The sequence below is a fragment of the Vipera ursinii genome, assembly GCF_947247035.1.
Source record: "Vipera ursinii genome assembly, chromosome: 7".
NCBI classification, from domain to species: Eukaryota; Metazoa; Chordata; class Lepidosauria; order Squamata; family Viperidae; genus Vipera; species Vipera ursinii.
Window position 1 is genome coordinate 58,165,001 of NC_139521.1, and position 17,327 is coordinate 58,182,327.

General features: G+C 35.7%; 1 protein-coding gene across 1 annotated transcript; it reads left to right on the plus strand.

Annotated features, from left to right (window-relative positions):
• Positions 1-628: 628 nt before the first annotated feature.
• On the plus strand, positions 629-17,277 carry LOC310643033 (sodium/hydrogen exchanger 9B2-like; the record flags this gene model as incomplete). Its single annotated transcript, XM_083367060.1, has 10 exons — positions 629-703; positions 2,650-2,770; positions 5,684-5,826; positions 7,318-7,445; positions 7,964-8,139; positions 9,457-9,563; positions 11,304-11,453; positions 13,726-13,834; positions 14,697-14,833; positions 17,050-17,277. 10 exons carry the CDS (start codon positions 629-631, stop codon positions 17,275-17,277), a joined length of 1,374 nt encoding a protein of 457 aa, XP_083223186.1.
• Positions 17,278-17,327: the final 50 nt, after the last annotated feature.

Here is a 17,327-nt window from a genome sequence, read left to right on the forward strand (position 1 = left end):
GTTCAGCTAACCAATGCAGTCCTATAGTAGTTCATAGTTAAGAATAAATTTGCCTTCAGGTTTTTGAGGTTATTCTCAAGAAAATATATTTAGGAATTTAGTTGTGGCAAGGGTGTTGATCTATAACCTTTTTTATTTTAAAAAAATGGCAAAGAATTTGAACTAAAGCGTTGTGCAGATGAATACCTGTACCCATATTGTTCAGAATGTCTTGCCTTGTCTGCTCTAATATCTTGAATTTGCATAAAAAATAGAAGTTCCCCATTTATTAAAAGAATGAATTAGTTTTGGTGGTTCACACTAAGATTTTGTGCTGAAAAGTTAAGAAAAACCAACAGGTTTTTTTTAGTATTGTGCAACTCATTCATAGCATTTTATGAACTCTGGCACATACTCTTGACTAATGATTACAGAATATCATTGATGGTGATATTTTTCCAGTTCATGTTTTTTCCTAAACTCAATCCAATTCCATTTGTGAATTACAATCTAAGAAGATGGTTTAAAATTTAAAAATAAAAAAGTTCCTTTTTAAAAATAATGACTTGGATAACACTCAAAAGTCATTAAAATAAAAATATATTTTAAAGTAAAACACATTTTATTTTACAAAATTAGATAGTGAACTATGTCAGAGAGAATATTTGTGGCAGACAAGAAAAACATACCTTCAAAGTCAAGAAATGAAGTTTATCCAATTCAGGTAATAGTAATGACAGTTTTATAGTTATATTGATAGTTTAGGAATTAATAAAGAAATAAGTTATGCCTTATATAGGATTGAATGAACTTTATGAACTTTATATATGAACTTTAATGTAAGTATTGTCATGTTTCCTTTCTTCATGATATAGTTATGGCAAGTAAAGTTAGAGAAATGAAATGATCTTGCATCTAGATGTATAATTTCTGTTAAGCCAAATAAGCAAAACTTCTAGTGAAGGAGACCAAACATTATCTTTGCGAATTTGTGTGATTCAAATAGAAGACAGTGGCATACAACTTCATTGCTTAAAGAGCATCTATTCTTTAGGGACAATAAATGGATATTTTTTTAGTGTCAATAATAGTGCTTGTTTCAATATTAAAAGAGCTCAATGTTTGTTTTTCTTTGACCAAAAGGCTTATGATTTTTATTTACAAATAATCACACTGAGATGAGGAACAGTTTAAAAGTTCCAAGAAACAGCCAAGTCCTTTCTTTGTTTAGTTATGAGATTTATCTCAATCTATGGGGACTCTAGAAAAGTTATTTTTTAAAAGATAGAACAATAATAAATATTAAATTACAATGAAAACCAGAATAAATTACAGCTTCTTTAGGAATAGGAGTATAAGAATATTTTTATTGGCCAAGTGTGATTGGAAACGCAAGGTGTTTTTCTCCAATGCATAAGCTGTCAATGTACATACAAACAATAAACTGCTAAGTCACAGATCATAAATCATAAGAGGTACCGGTAATTAAAAATTATAAGAGGCAAATAACAAGTGATAAATATATGATACCAATAGGAAATGGTAGCAGGAAAGATGAGATGATGAGAAAGATAAGAACGAAGAGAAGATGAGAAGGATAATAGCAATACAGCTGTACTACGTGGGTAAATCTTTAGGCATAAGACAGTGCTGTGGGAATTAGGTGTTTAGCAGAGTGATAGCATGGGAGGTGGGGGGAAGGAGAACTATCTTTATGTCTAGTTATTTCAGCATGCAATGCCCTGTAGTGACGTTTTGAGGGGAAAAGTTGAAACAGTTTATGCCCAGGATGTGAGGGGTCTGTAGATATTTTCTCAGCCCTCTTTATGGTTCATGCAACATACAGGTTCTCAATGGAAGTCAGGCTGGCTGCAACTGTTTTTTTCTGCAGTCCTAACTATTTGTTAAGTTTGTACCTGTCTTGTTTGGTTGCTGTACCAAACCAGACAGTTGTAGAAGTGTAAATGACTAACTCAATAATTTCTCTGTAGAACTATATTAGTAGCTTAACAGTTGTATTAAACAGATCTTTCAGTATCTGTTCTTTAAATTGACTAGTGCAAGCACCAATGGCTCTATAACTAATCTACAAAAGCCAGATTTTGGCAAAATTTCAGAAGACCATAAGGTGGGATTCATCCTTGTCTTAAAGTTAACTATTTCACAGAAGGGAAACTCCCATAGAAAACACCTGTATGGGGCTTCCTCCGACTGAACTTCCTAGTAAGTTCTACTGAGGAATCAGTAGACTTATAAATTGACAACCATTACATCTTGCTTGCTAATCCTCTTCTTCCCCATCCAGACTTAATCTGCAGGCTCCAAATCAGAATTCCTATTGCATTCCCCATTGGTCATAAAAGTACAGTTAACTATTGCCATCATGTGGGTGATAGTATAAACTAATAAATTAATTCTCCCAACAAAATCATGTAAATGTTAAATAGATGTCATTATTTGCTTTTTGGCTGTAAGCCATCTAGAGTCACATTGTTTGAACTGGTGGCCTGTAATTCCACTGAATAAACATATAAAAACCAAAAGAAAAACCTGCCAGCAATGACTGTGCATAAGATGTTTCTGACATTTTGCAACCAACAACTGAGAATGTTAAAGCAGTTTTTCTATGGAATTTAATTCTGTTGAGAATGTTTCCTCATTTCATTTCAGGAAGCTGGTGTTTTGGATTCCAGTGGAGAGCAAGTACAGGCTAAGGCCAAGTTTCAAGAAAAACTGCAGAAATTATGTACTTGTCCTCCTCAAGGTATAATTGCCAAAGTAATAACAAACGGTATGTAAAACACAAGTCAAAGGCAAAAATAGTTCAAAGAGGCCCCCACATTAGGTTCCATTAATTTTAGAGGTTTGTTTTTACGTGCACTAAAAGTTCATCAAAAATAGACTTTATAGTTTTAAAAATTTCATCTTATTTTCCAGTAGGGAACATGATTTCCATGTTTGTTTTTATGAAAGAAATTGAATCAAATAATTAAAAAATAATTTGAATTATTTTGCTCTGACACCGATTAATCCTACAATTACTTGAGATTTTATATAGGCTAATGAAGAGATAATTACTTGTTTAAAGTTTCCTTTTGTCTGATGGAAACTTCTGAAAAATTACTCTGGAAAAACAAGAGAACCGTGGAGAAATCCCAAATTCATTCCAGGAGAAATAGAAGATAGAGACCAACGGGGTTTGTCAGGACTGAAGCCAGTGTGTGTGTGTGTGTGTGTACAAGTGCATGCATGTGTGCTCTATTTGTGTGAGCAGAGGGCACACATGCACGTGACTGGCACAAATGGAGCTGTCCACACACGGATGGGTGTGCTTGCTGGCTGGTCACATGGAACGATCCCCTCTTTCCCCCCCCCCCCCGTGCCAGTCCGCAAAGCCAGAAAAGTTGAGGAAACTCTGCCCTAAAGGATATTTTGCAACTAGTGCCTTCCTGATGCATTGTGATTATGACTCATAGAAAATATAATGCAATATGAAAGGATTAAATTTGTGCTGTGTGAGGTTGTGACTTACATTTTGTCATTTTTTCATTATCACAATTTCTACTGACACCTAGTCATGACTGAATTATCTGAGTCTGGGAAAGGTTAACTGTTAAAAGTCAAATTTTGTGAAAATTTTGCCTCCCAAGAGTAGATAGATTCCTGCTACAAAATACAAATATTTCCTTTCTTTTTGTAATAATTTTAAAAGTAAGTCAGGGACATGCAACATTTTAAGCTTCAGAATAATGTTATGAACAAATAATGTTTATGATATTATAATTAGCATTTTAATACGTTGATGATAAATCAATTTGATATATACATTTTAGAGACTGAATGGAATAAGAAATAGGAGATTCCTGCTTGGTTAAACAAAGGATATTGTCTTTTAACATCTATCAAAAAATTCAATAGATGTTTGTTAAATAAGGTGATTACACTTTATTCAACAAAAATGCTTTAGCCACACTGGACTTCATTATACTCTTACAGAAAAGGAATCAGGATATCATTTTGTTCAAGATGTAATAATTCATACAAGTTTTTCCAATCTTCTAAAATTGTAATATTTTGGGAAAAAGTCACTATGCACTTTAATTTGACTTTGAGACACAGTTTAATATTTTGGGTTGTTCCTATTCATATTCTGAATTACCAAATTACTATACAGAAATTGGCAACCGGACAACAGAAATGAATTCTCTGGATACTTCATATTGCTAAGAGATTATTATTCTTGTAAACTGTTCAGAGTCATTTAAATAATGAGGAAGTGCATAAATTTGATCAATAAATTAATACATTCAAGATTGAAAAAATAAAAGATAAATTTATAAATTGCATATTCTGTAAAACAAAGTTCTGATGTTACTTGTGACTCCTTCATACGTTGCTTGAAATATTGTAAGAAAATATGGTAAACCTTTACGGAAACTGTACTATGAAGCACTATCTTTAGATGGAGATATGCGTGAGTTGCCCTTACATCTTTTTAAATTTTTAAATTTATTTTTTACTTTGTTTCCCCCCTGCCCCCATTTGTTCTGTTCAAATAAATACTCCCTCCCCGGACAGAAGAAATAAATAACATTTGAAAAAAATTAAGTGAATGTAAGGCAGAACATAACAACATTAAAAAATAGTATCACAAATAGGGAAAAGTACAAGAACAAATTTTGCTTCCATATCCTACAGGTGATTTTTCTCCTTTCTGAATACCTATAAGATTCATACTTAACATTTCCTTCCTTCCTCCCCACCCTACTTTCTTTTCCTAGTGGCAATAGGAGCAGTGGTCTGGGGCCTAATTTGGAATTTTACAAACAAAGAGAGTCTGCCTGGTGGGAAGATCTTCGGAATAGTATGCCTCTATTTTTGTGCAGTAGTTGGTGGCAAAATTATGCAGCTAATTAAAATACCAGGACTGCCTCCTCTCCCTCCTTTTCTTGGTAAGTATCATGTTAATAAATATTGTGCCAATTTCATTCTCATTAGCTAGGCCTGGTTTCTTCCAGCCTAGTATTCCAAATTATTAAACATCACTTTCAAATAATAAAGAAGCATTAACCCTTGTTATGAAAGCTTCTTTTGTGGCTCTCTCATGGACTTAATCTTTCAGAAGGCTGTCTGTGAGGGGAAATAGATGTTGAAAATTATGGATTGATTCTGCAGTTGGTTCTGGGTTGTAATGAGTAGACTGCCAAACAAACTGACCTACGGAATTGCTGTCTTAGGCCCCCAAGGCCAACTCTTGTGACCAGCTGCAGAAAGGGGGACCTTAACAAGAGACGGGTTTTCTAACACAGTTGCGTGACGGGAAAAACTTTGTCACTTAGGTGTTGCTTATCAAGCTAAGTGTCATTAAGATGAATTTTGCTTGACTACTTTATTGTATCACATTGACATATGAGAGGGTGCAACTCCAGCTTTAAAATGGAATCCCCAAAGGCCAGGAAACAGGTCTGTGGTTTTATTCTTGAAGTTGTGAAACTGAACATTGATTCTTTTTATTGGTTTGTTGCATTTATTTTTCCTGCAATATTCTCCATCTGTTCCTCCTTCCCTCCGTCCCCCCTCCACCCGTTAATTTTTTGTAAAAGATGTTTATTTTTGTAAGCAAAGAAAATGAAGAATCATTGTCAGATATTATGCTGGGTCTCTGAAAGAGTTAATCAGGTGGTTTTTTCTCTGTTCCATTTAGGTATGCTGCTTGCTGGATTTCTCATCAGAAATATTAAATACGTCAGTGAGGTGATTGTGATCGAAGTAAAGTGGGGAGTTATATTCAGAAACATTGCCCTCTCGATTATTTTGTCTCTAGCTGGTCTTGGCCTTGACGCAAAGGTGGAGTATTTTTACTTTGAGACATATAGTAGAGGGCACAGGTGTTGGGAGAAATGGAACAGAATATGAAGAAAGAGGAAGCTTAACATTTCCTAATGTGACTAGCATAAATTATCCTTCGAATAGTTCTCAGTATTACCCAGGAGGAATTTCTCTCCTACCTACTGTGTCTGTGGGAAAGAGAGAAATTGTAGCTCAGATCATACTATGTGGGGGGGGGGGATAAGTTCCCATCAAGCTTATAAAAACTTAAAATAAAAATTGAAACATAACTAGACCAGGGATGTGTGTATTGTGTGTTTGCTTGTTATTTACATACCTAAACACACACATTTAGAAACAATCTTTAGGGCTTATTTAAGTGTTGCCATCAACTGATTAATTTCCTTTCCCAAACAACTCAATTTGTTTTAAAAAAAGGAAAAGTGCTTTCACTAATAGTGGCACACCATTTTCTTACTTTTAATTGGCTTGCCTGGAAGCCTTTGAAAGGGCTTTGAAAAACATGGAGAATAAAGACAGATTGCTTCCCTCTTGAAATAATCGTGAAAATTGTCCTTATTCACTGTGGGGGAAGATTTTTATTGTTACCAATGAACAAAGACGAAGGCTCACTCAGTCAACCCCACCTTTGGGTGACTTCGACAAACATGGAGGGTTTGGCCATGTTATAGAAAACAGACCTAAGCCTGGGGGGACTCGGGGAGAGTGGGAAAAGGGATGAAGGGGCAGGAAGCAGGTATCTCAGGGGGTGGGGAAGGTGTTGGGAAGGCCAGGAGAGGTAAGCCTAAACTTCTGCCTAGCCTCCAAGGACCTCCCCTAACTCCGAATCACCCCTTGCTTCGCTTAATAACCCACATATTCCTTTAATGATCCATTGGGAAGAAGAGGGATGTAGGGGTCATTATGTGAGACGCTTTACCTAACAGCTATTACATGGGACCATAATGGGCAGGCTCCATTAAGGTCACATCTTGAGAAATAGTTTGCTCTTGCTTCTTCCATTAGATACTTAGGGCACAAGAAAATGTTTTGGATTGGGCTTGAAATATCCTTAAACTTCATGCTATGTTTTTTTTACCCTGCAATATTCTTTTTAATATTTTTGTTAGTCCAAATTAAGAATAAAAATGGGCACCCATTCTTTATTAGAACAATAATACACTTACCACATTTGGTCCATTATATGTTTGGAGGGGAAATACTTCTGACTAATTTGAAATAATTTGTGACTAAAAAGTACTTTTTAAAACTTGTTCTAATTTGGAAAACTCATACATTATATCTCCAGTATGGAGTTACATACATTACTTACTCCATTCTAAAGCATGATTTATAGCCTAGTCCCTAGTGCAAGAAGGCTATTTTAGAAATTGTGGACTTAATCCAGAAAACATGGTTTATTGCAAAAGTAAATCCAGCCAGTGTATTTATTAGCAAATCTTGGAATATTTTTTTTAATATTAATTGTACAATATTTTTGTATTTCAGGCTCTGAACAAGTTAAAAGCTGTCTGTTTCAGACTGTGCATGGGACCCTGCATCATTGAAGCATGCTCTGCAGCAGTCATATCTCACTTTCTAATGAAATTCCCATGGGTATGGGGGTTTATGTTAGGGTAAGAGGTGACCCTGCTTCTTTTTGTGCCAAGTATTTCTTTTCTTTTTTGCTATAGTACATCTTATCTTCCATTCATAAATACAGTTGGTGAAAGTACTTGCAGTTTCCTTGTTAACACACCCAAAGCCACTTTAATGTTGGGAAGAAACAGGCAAAGGATGTTCTCTTGCTTGTACTGATGCATCTGGAAACTTTAGTTCTACAGTCTTAAGATCCCATTTCGTTTCCAGTCATACTGTATTGGGCTACAACCCCTTTAATTTTCAGCCAGTACAAGTTGGGGAAGCCCCATCATGAATAGTGCAGTTGTGATAAGAAACCATACCCACCTCATTTTTGTTTATTCCGTGTTTGTTTTCTAACATTCTAAACTGTTGTGGGAAAGAGAGTGATCTTTCTACCAATACATTATTTAACCGTCTGTATTCTGCTGCCTCCAACAAACCTTGACAGATTTAACAATGGCTGAACATTATTTCTTGACTTGATGAGATCCAATAATGTGTAGATTTTCAGATTTGTTCTAGGTGCTGTATCTCCGGCTGTTGTGGTCCTTTCCATGCTGATGTTACAGAGACAAGGTCTTGGTGTAGATCAAGGAATTCCAACTTTACTAATAGCTGCTGCCAGTATGGATGACATTGTAGCCATCACAGGCTTTAACATTTTCTTAGGCATGGCTTTTTCCTCAGGTAATATTGCTACACTCTAGAACTGATGAAACAGAACATGTACCCATTGAAAGGGAGGGTGGGTGAATTACTAAGAGCCAACACTGGCAATAAGATTTATTTGTAGCATCTTTATTTCTTAGGATGAGGCAAAACCATGAAGACCTAGATAATTGAATTAAAATAAATCAGTAGAATATTAAAAACCTAAGAGATATCACTTTTTAATATATTCTGGTGATATTTAGATACAGCTTTAGCGAAATCATAAATGCAAATAATCATACAAACATAATTCAGTGGTGTAGCTTGTGAACGACATGAGTCCTCAAAACTCTCTGGAGTCCCCAAATTTTCATGACATAACTTTTCAGTATTGGTTTATGTAAATTAGAAAATAAAATAGTCTCTTGTATTCAGTACTTAACTGACATTACCTTTTCTTTACACACAAATAAAATGGCTGAACTCTACTATGATAGATTCAAGAATATATAGTCTGTGACAAAATGTAGATGCAAATCTGTACTTTTGGAGCTTGATTTCACTTTTTGCTTTCTGTTTATCACTCCATTTGTTTTTGTTGAATTATTGTAAATAGATGGGTCATAATTCTGAAAGCTCAATAAGCCCACATTCACAAGAAAACCATAGAATGTCATCAACAGCTGGAAACTATGTAGTAAAGCAGAAGAACTGGCATTTCCCATGCCTCCCAGTTAAATGTCCTGCAGAATTGAAGGGATTTCCCCAGTTCGGCCCAGTTCTTTCTCCCTGGAGGGCATAAAAAAGCCAATAGCAACAGAAAAAAATATCCAAGATCCAAGAAAATGGTCATGGCTGTACAGGAGGCCAGGCTAACCCTTCCCAAATGGGGTGAAGTTGAGAAGGCGACAATCTAATGGAAATGTGACACAATCCAAAAGGTTGCCAGAGCATATTCATATATGATTAGAAATCAGTAGGGAAATATTTTTAATACAGAAATATCTTTTAAGCCACGTTATTATGGGACTTGAAAAAAGAGAAAACAAAATGTCTTCAAATCTGATCTTTTGAGCTCTCTGATGCCGATTGTTTTACTTGTCATGCATCTGGTTTTCAGATGCTGATTAGAGGCAATTCTGCCTTATTTTACGGGGTTGTACTTTGATTACTTTTCCAACGTTGTTAATTATTTTTACCATTTAAATGGCCACCCATCTCAGTTGCATGACACAACCTTTGGTGATTAATGTTTTCTTAAGTTTTGCAGAAATTGTTTATTTATATTTTTAAAATCACTAAAAAATTACATTAAAATATCTTCTTTACTTTTTTCCTATTTGTTTTTCATAGGATCCACTTTTCGTAGCATCTTTCGTGGTCTGGTGGAAGTTGTTATTGGTGCAGGTGGTGGTTGCCTTTTAGGATTTTTTGTTACATATTTCCCAAGCAAGGATCAGGTGAAAACAATACTGTTAGGAAAATATTCTGTGACAAAGCCCACATTTTTAGGCTGCATTTACAGTAAAAAGCATGTGATAAACTGAGCACATTCTAAGAAACTGGAATAGAAGAAATTTAGTCATTCCTTCCAAACTGTCACATTCCTATTTTTTCAAATGCAGAATTGGTGAAAAGTAGACTAAAAAGCATCCAGTTGAAGTCTATTTTGCCAGTTAGACCCTAGTCCTAGGATATCACAGATTGGACATTTTTGATGAAGCAGTTAATAGTAACTCCCTGTAAAGAGGTTAACTTCCACTATAAAACTGGGGATAAGTATTAGAGGGAGAGAAAAACAAAAGAGAAGAATAAAGGTGGAACAATCAGACCCGTTTCCCTAAAAGAGGTCCAGATTATCACTCTCCAGACACCTGACACCCGCTCTGCAATGAATATATCCTGAAACCTAAGACCTTATTTTAGTAAGTAGTAATTAGTCTTTCAGTTGAGTGATATGGTGGCCTAGTGCTGAAGACACTCACCTCTCACATGGAAGGTGAGAGTTCAATCTAGGTACCAGCAGATATTTCTCTCCTAGGATGCCAAGAAAAAATATCCACAGTAGATATTTTTTCTTGGCATCCTAGGAGAGAAATATCTGCTGGTACCTAGATTGAACTCTCACCTTCCATGTGAGAGGTGAGTGTCTTCAGCACTAGGCCACCATATCACTCAACTCCATATGAAGGAGGCGGTGGTCAGACCCCTCCTCAAGAAGCCTGCCCTGGACCCGGCTGTTTTAAATAACTATCATCCGGTCTCCAACCTTCGCTTCTTGGCAAAGGTTGTTGAGAGTGTGGTGGCGCATCAGCTTCCTCTGTTCCTGGAGGAAACTGATTATCTTGACCCGTACCAATCGGGTTTCAGGCCCGGGTACAGCACGGAGACGGCATTGGTCGCACTGGTGAATGATCTCTGCCGGGCTCAGGACAGGGGATGTTCCTCCCACAATTCCACAGCCAAGATGCTGGAAGTTCAAGTCTACCCATCTTAAAGTTGCCAAAGTTGAGAAACACTGTCCTAGAGTATTTCCAGATGGACTGATCAAAAGCATTATGTAGTTGTTCTATTTTACTGAATGTATTTTCTTTTCTGGGAATTAAAAACAAACCACTGATAAAAAAAGAAGACAAATATAATTGAAGAAAAATGATAACAAAATAAAAATGTCCAGAAGTGTTGATCACTTCAGGAACCAATAATGTATATACTGCTCAGAAGATACAGAGCCAGTGTAATTTTTAGATCTTTTTTTTTAATCATTGGTGGTAGGACCCTATGAAAACATCACATCCCCAAGATTATTTTAAATGCAACACTGTATTGTGTCATTATTTAAAATATTAAAGAGAGAATTCTGCTTGCAGCCTAGCAGCTGCAAAAATGGTATATTTGAACTTTCTGGTTTTTCAGCTTCTCTGCACAGAGCAATAAATTATTACTGAAAAATTTGGATTTCCTGTCAGCAAGCAAGTGAATATTGTGTTATGAGTTTATAGGGATAATATACACTACCTTATCAACATCCAAACTCTAGAAAGAAAGTTGGAATTACATCATGATCCCACTGCCCAGGGCAGCGTATTTCATTATATGTTCTTTAGATATATGCTTTACTTACCACTTGGAGGCAGGGTACAACATGTTTTGTTCTGCTGTACTCTAGCAATTATATTCCTTTTCCATATCTCTTTCAGAAATCCATTGTATGGAAAAGAGCCTTCTTTGTGATTGGCTTCTCGGCATTTTCTCTTTTAAGCTGCAAGCGTTTTGGCATTCCAGGATCTGGAGGACTCTGTGTCATTGTTTTGTCGTTTATGGCTGGGATGGCCTGGTCTAAAGAAAAGGTGAGAATTCTCTTACCACACATCAAAATCCCGGTTCTGATTCCAAAAAATAGATAACACTATTTTTTTAACATACTGTAACTGATTAGTCTTAGTTTGGGACAAAGGTAGGTACTGTGTATCAGTGTGGGGTATATTTCTTCAGATTCTTAGAGTTAAAAAACTGGAAGTTGACAGTTTCCTAGCAGTTTGCCAAACCCATATTTGTAGGAATCCCTTTGGGGCTCATGTAGTAGGAGTCATAGTTATACTGAGAAAATAACTGTGAGGGGTGGCGTAGCCCAGTGCTTTGTTGTGATGGATGCAGGGAAAAAAAGATAAAAGAGAGCAAATTTACAGTTTGCCTTCTTAGTAAACACAGACACTTGTGATTGATCATGCCTTCTGTGGAAGCTGTTTTGTGTGAGCAAAACTTCCAAATGTGCATATACTCCAAAAATTAGAATTAAAGCAAAGTTGCCTTCTACTTATTTTGATATTAACTCTTGTAGGATCTTGGGCAGGTAAACATCGCACATTAAATGACAAATAATTTTGTTAATCCAACTTCATTGGTTACACTATAGCGAGGCTTCGCTAACACATACGCACACACACCATTCTCACTCATTCTCCAAGTCGTACCAGAGTAGCTGCTCAATAAAGGGACTGGAAGAGATGAATTGAAGACAAGGCTAAATGGAAGTTAGGTAGCTTTAATGACAACAGCGAAAGACCTAAAAGTCAAGTTAAGAGAAAATCATTTGGAGAAAATCTATCCATATAATCACTAGGAAGTGACACATGATTTGATAGCAATCGAACAATCTCTCTTTTTATTGATTTAGACCAAATACATACTGTCAGTTTATGTCATAAGATGTTGTTGTTGTTGTTAGTTGCGAAGTCGTGTCCGACCCATCGCAACCCTATGGACAATGTTCCTCCAGGCCTTCCTGTCCTCTACCATCTTCTGTAGTCCATCTAAGCTCACGCCTACTGCTTCAGTGACTCCATCCAGCCACCTCATTCTCTGTCGTCCCCTTCTTCTATTGCCCTCAATCTTTCCCAGCATTAGGCTCTTCTCCAGTGAGTCCTTCCTTCTCATTAGGTGACCAAAGTATTTGTCATAAGATACACACATTTTATTCACTATCTTATTTAATCTTCAAACAATTTCAGCATTTTTATTTGATAAAGAATGGCAAGTCAGGTAACAGTCATACAGATTTTTTTTCCTAATTACATAGAAAATTTGAATATTGGTTTTGCTGCCAGAACAACCTATCTTGATTCAACTTTCAATCACAGGCATACAATTACTGTGGAGGTTAGCAATTTTATTTCAAGCCTGAAGTGATAAAACAGTGACCAAAAATGTAACCAAACCAGAAACTTGCCTGAAATTTGTTTTAGCAGGAGAACTCAGAAAAATAATCCAAATCTATTCCAGGGTTCTGAGAACCACATCAGGCAGTTTAGAAGTCAGAGGCTCAAGATTTCATATACAAATAGGATTCACAGGAACATCACACAGGACTCCCCCTTGTCTCCATATAAAAACAGTTGAAACCATTTTCTATAATAAGGCAAGGCAGGGTTTTTTTCTCTTAGACATGAGGTTTTATTTTTTCACTTTCTGTAGCTGTCCAAATCAACTAAGTAACTGAATGGTTTACAATTCTAAAATTAAAAAACAAAACAAATTAAAAACATTAAAAATATCCACAAAATAAGTAAGTACAAATAGCAGTTGTGATGATCAATAAACTAATTATAAAGCCAAGTATCAGGGCCCTTAATACAGTCTGAGCCCCAGGCCCTGGTACACAGCCAAGTTTTTAAAGCTTTCCAAAAAGCCAACAGAGTTGGGAACCATTCTAATTTCTGACAACAGAATATTGCATAAGGCAGGGCTACAGCAGGAAAAAGAAATCTGCAGCACTGGCTGGCTGGATGCTTGATAGATGGAGTCATTATTTGTTAAAATTGGAGAATTCCAAATTGAAATATATTTAATTAAAAGTAAAGGTAATCTATTTCAATCATTAACTTTGGCCTTTGAAATATTGAAATATTTTTCTAGTGCTGCATTACATTCTTGTCAATTACATACTAGCTGCTTTCAGTCCTTGAAAGATGATGGTACTTCTTCATAATTAATGGCAGAATCCAATTTCTAGTGTTAGAAAAAGGAAACTCGTGTTTTACTTGGACAAATTAATTTTAAGATATGCAACTCTACTGCACAAGTACCATCAACACTTGTTGGTGTAAAACTTATGTCTTGTAGAAAGCAGTGCAAGATGTTGTTACTTTTGCATGGCAAGTGTTCCAACCATTTCTATTTGGACTAATTGGAGCTGAAATCTCCATTTCCAATATTGGATTTGAAACTGTTGGTAAGTTTGCAAAGAAGAGCTATACTGTAGCATTCTGAAATATTGTGCCTGGCTTCCTTATGAGAACGAGAATCTTAGTCAGAATTGATTGCATTTATAGAACATAGTGGGCCATGAACCATGATTTAAAATTATATTATGGTTTGTAGCAATATGTAAACTAGCAGTTGAATGCCTCTTCCAAATCAAAACATGCTTATATTTCTCCATGCAGCAAACATAGAGTTTTTTTAAAAAAATGTTACTGGTCATGCAACTAAAATTCTGTTTATACACAGTCTTGCATTCAGATGAATAATCATTTATGATTATATATAATGTAATTATATATATTACATCATTAATATTTTAACTGTCAACTAAGAATCCCAAGATGAGTGTTTATATAAATATTATTGGTCAAGTAGTTTTCAGAATATGAAATAGTTTTCCAAGACAGTTATAAAATGCCCGAAAAGTTACAACTTAGCATAATTATGCCAGAATCTTATTTTTGCAGTACTGTGAAAGCAAGAGACCTTGTTTGCAGAAGAGATCTGTACATCTCAACAAAATTCTTCTCCTATTCCTCTATAAAGATGATGTTCAGTAGTTATTGCCTTTGGAGGAGATCTAGACATTTGCTCCTGCTCAATTGGGAGTAATGGCTACAAATAAAGTATCTTATTTTAAAAAAGACTAATTTTTGATAACGAATTAATAAACAAAGACAGTCATGGCTAATTGGTTTCATAAAATGCACTGGCTCCATCTGAAAAATACTTAGCTATATTTTATCGATCAAGATTGTCATTGCCTGGCATTTGTGCTTACAAATATTATCCCAGCCCAAGTGGAACAATTAAGTATCGATCTGTTACAGGGTTTTGTTTGGCCACTATGTTTTTGGCTTTATTGGTTCGAATTCTGGCTACGTTTTTGTTGGTGACTTGCTCTGGCTTTCATTGGAAGGAAAGGTTATTTATTGCACTGGCATGGATCCCCAAAGCAACTGTCCAGGTAGAGTATTTTTGTATATTTAACCCGAACCTTATGTAAATAAGGGAGTTGCACCAATGAAGACATGTAAATATATTTAACACCAAATGGGTAGAGTGAGGTAGTGGGTAGAGACAAAACATGAGAATGGCTCTCTTCTATTCAGAAGCACCGAGTCCTGACTGATGATTGAAATTTTAAAAGCCTATAGGCCTTCAGTTGATTTTGACACTAAAGTCAGAATAGATCATCTACCATATGTTTGTCCAAATGTTGCTGAACTAAACTACTACCATACCTCTGGCTATGCTGGTTACAAAACTGTGGGGAGGTTTATAGTTCAACAAGATCTGGAGGGCCACCTGCTGCCCACCCCAGATCTCTAAAGTAGTGAAAAGTTCTTATCTTGGATTGAAAATGACATATTTTCCGTGCCTGGGATTCTCTGGCAGCACTGCAATGTGTATATATGTTGTGAATGCTGTTTGTAAAGAAAATGGTTTACAGAGAACTCATTGGTATGTGTCAACTGGCTGTCTTTTGGTATGTTTTCTGCCCAGCCACAATATATTCCCCAGCCCTGCTTTGGGTTCAAATATTTCTTTGCATCTGTTTCAATATAGGGGTCTTCCTTTTGAATTCCTGTGCATGAGTTAGGTAAGGCAGATTGGTATCGAGGAGATTATGGCAAGGACATTCTTGGGAAACTTCACATGTTTGCTACATGTTTTAGACCACCTATGACAACAGTTATTTCTTCTAATGCTTACTATTTGCAACAGTTAATCCTTTACTCTTTTAGGGTGTTTTACAGCATTTAATGGGGTTTTTTAATATAAATATGAGAATCACATTATTTGTCTATCATTTTTATCTGTTTATCAATGCTACTAAGAAAGTATATTTAAATACAAACGCATTAATACATTTTATCCACAGTACTGCTTACAAAAGGAAATTCACAAATAACATAAACATTCAATTTCAAGGAAATTAATTTATCATGTCGTATTGATGGGAGGAAAGTGACATAGCCTTTGAAATGGAAAGTAATAACAGAGAAGCAGTTACAACCTTCAGTCCTAGGTATAGACAAGAAGAATTAAAAATAGTCATGGTTATGAGATAGATGGTTAAAGCTGTTTTCACTATGATCAATAAACAGTATTATGACTCTTTCTACTCAGAACTGAGGTTGTATACACATTTGATCTCAGTAGTTTAAGATTTCTGAGTAGACCTAAAAACCCAAGAAGTTCCAAAGCCTCCCTTAGCCAATCAAAATTTTTTAGAGAGTCTCAGGTAGATTTAAACACCCTCAAAAGGTATTCACATAAGGCATTTCAGATTTTGATATAATCATTATGAACTTTAGATAATTGGCTTTTTTTGCAAAAAAATAATAATACAGTATGCCTTTAAGAATATATAATTGTTCCCATAGGGTAAGAGCACTAAATGATCATCCTTATTTTTTTTCCAAATAAAGACATATCCATTATGGCTTTTTTGATTTTATAACTGAGGTGACCAGAAATATAATACTTCTCAGGAGTAACTACACTGGTCTGAAACCTAATATGTATAAGATATTCCTTTGTGTTAAAGCATCAGAATACTCAGTTTATTTTGGGTGTGCTAGACATCTAAAATGACGCCATGCTGCATGTTTCCAAATACTCTTTGATTAGTAGAGAACACCCTCTGAAACAATATTTTCCAATTTGGATGCCCTCCAAATGAGTGGAGTTTAATTCCTAAAATTCTCAGAAATGGCCATGCTGCTTGGCAAATTATGGAAGCCAAAGCACACACAAAGGGATACTCCAATTGAGAAATGTTGTGCTAGAACAATACTGTATAGAAGACAAATAACAAGCAATGAGACATTGTCTGAGAAAAATCTTAACCAAGCAAACGTGATTTGAGGCATGTGTCTCCAAATAGGAGAACTTTGAGGGATGTGGCTGACTGCAAGTTGAAAGGAAAAAAGGAAAGTTATCCCATAAACTTAAGGTGCAATGGAGGAACCTGCTTTACTAATTGTGATGATCTATTTTGTCTAGGTTTTTAGCACAATAGGTGAATTAAAAAATTGTGATTTCTCTTTATGGCGTAATGTGATGTTTGAATCCTAACAACTGTGCTTTATTCAATCAATCATGGCTATAGAAACCATGATTTAGCGCAATATATGAACCCAGATCAGTGACTTTTTAAAAAAAATCTGTCTGCAGGCTGCAATTGGTTCTGCCGCCTTAGATACAGCACGAGAATATAAGGATAAAAAGCTAGAAAAATATGGCATGTACATCGTGACAATAGCTTTCCTTGCAATCTTGATCACAGCTCCTGCTGGAGCTGTGATAATTGGACTGACTGGACCTAGACTTCTCCGCAAGACTACCAAAGGCAATGAAGATAATCTAGCAATAGACAGTTTTTCACCAGCAGAGACAACTTAGACATCGTTTTAAATTCAGATTTAACTCTCTGATGTTTGAGATTAAACCGA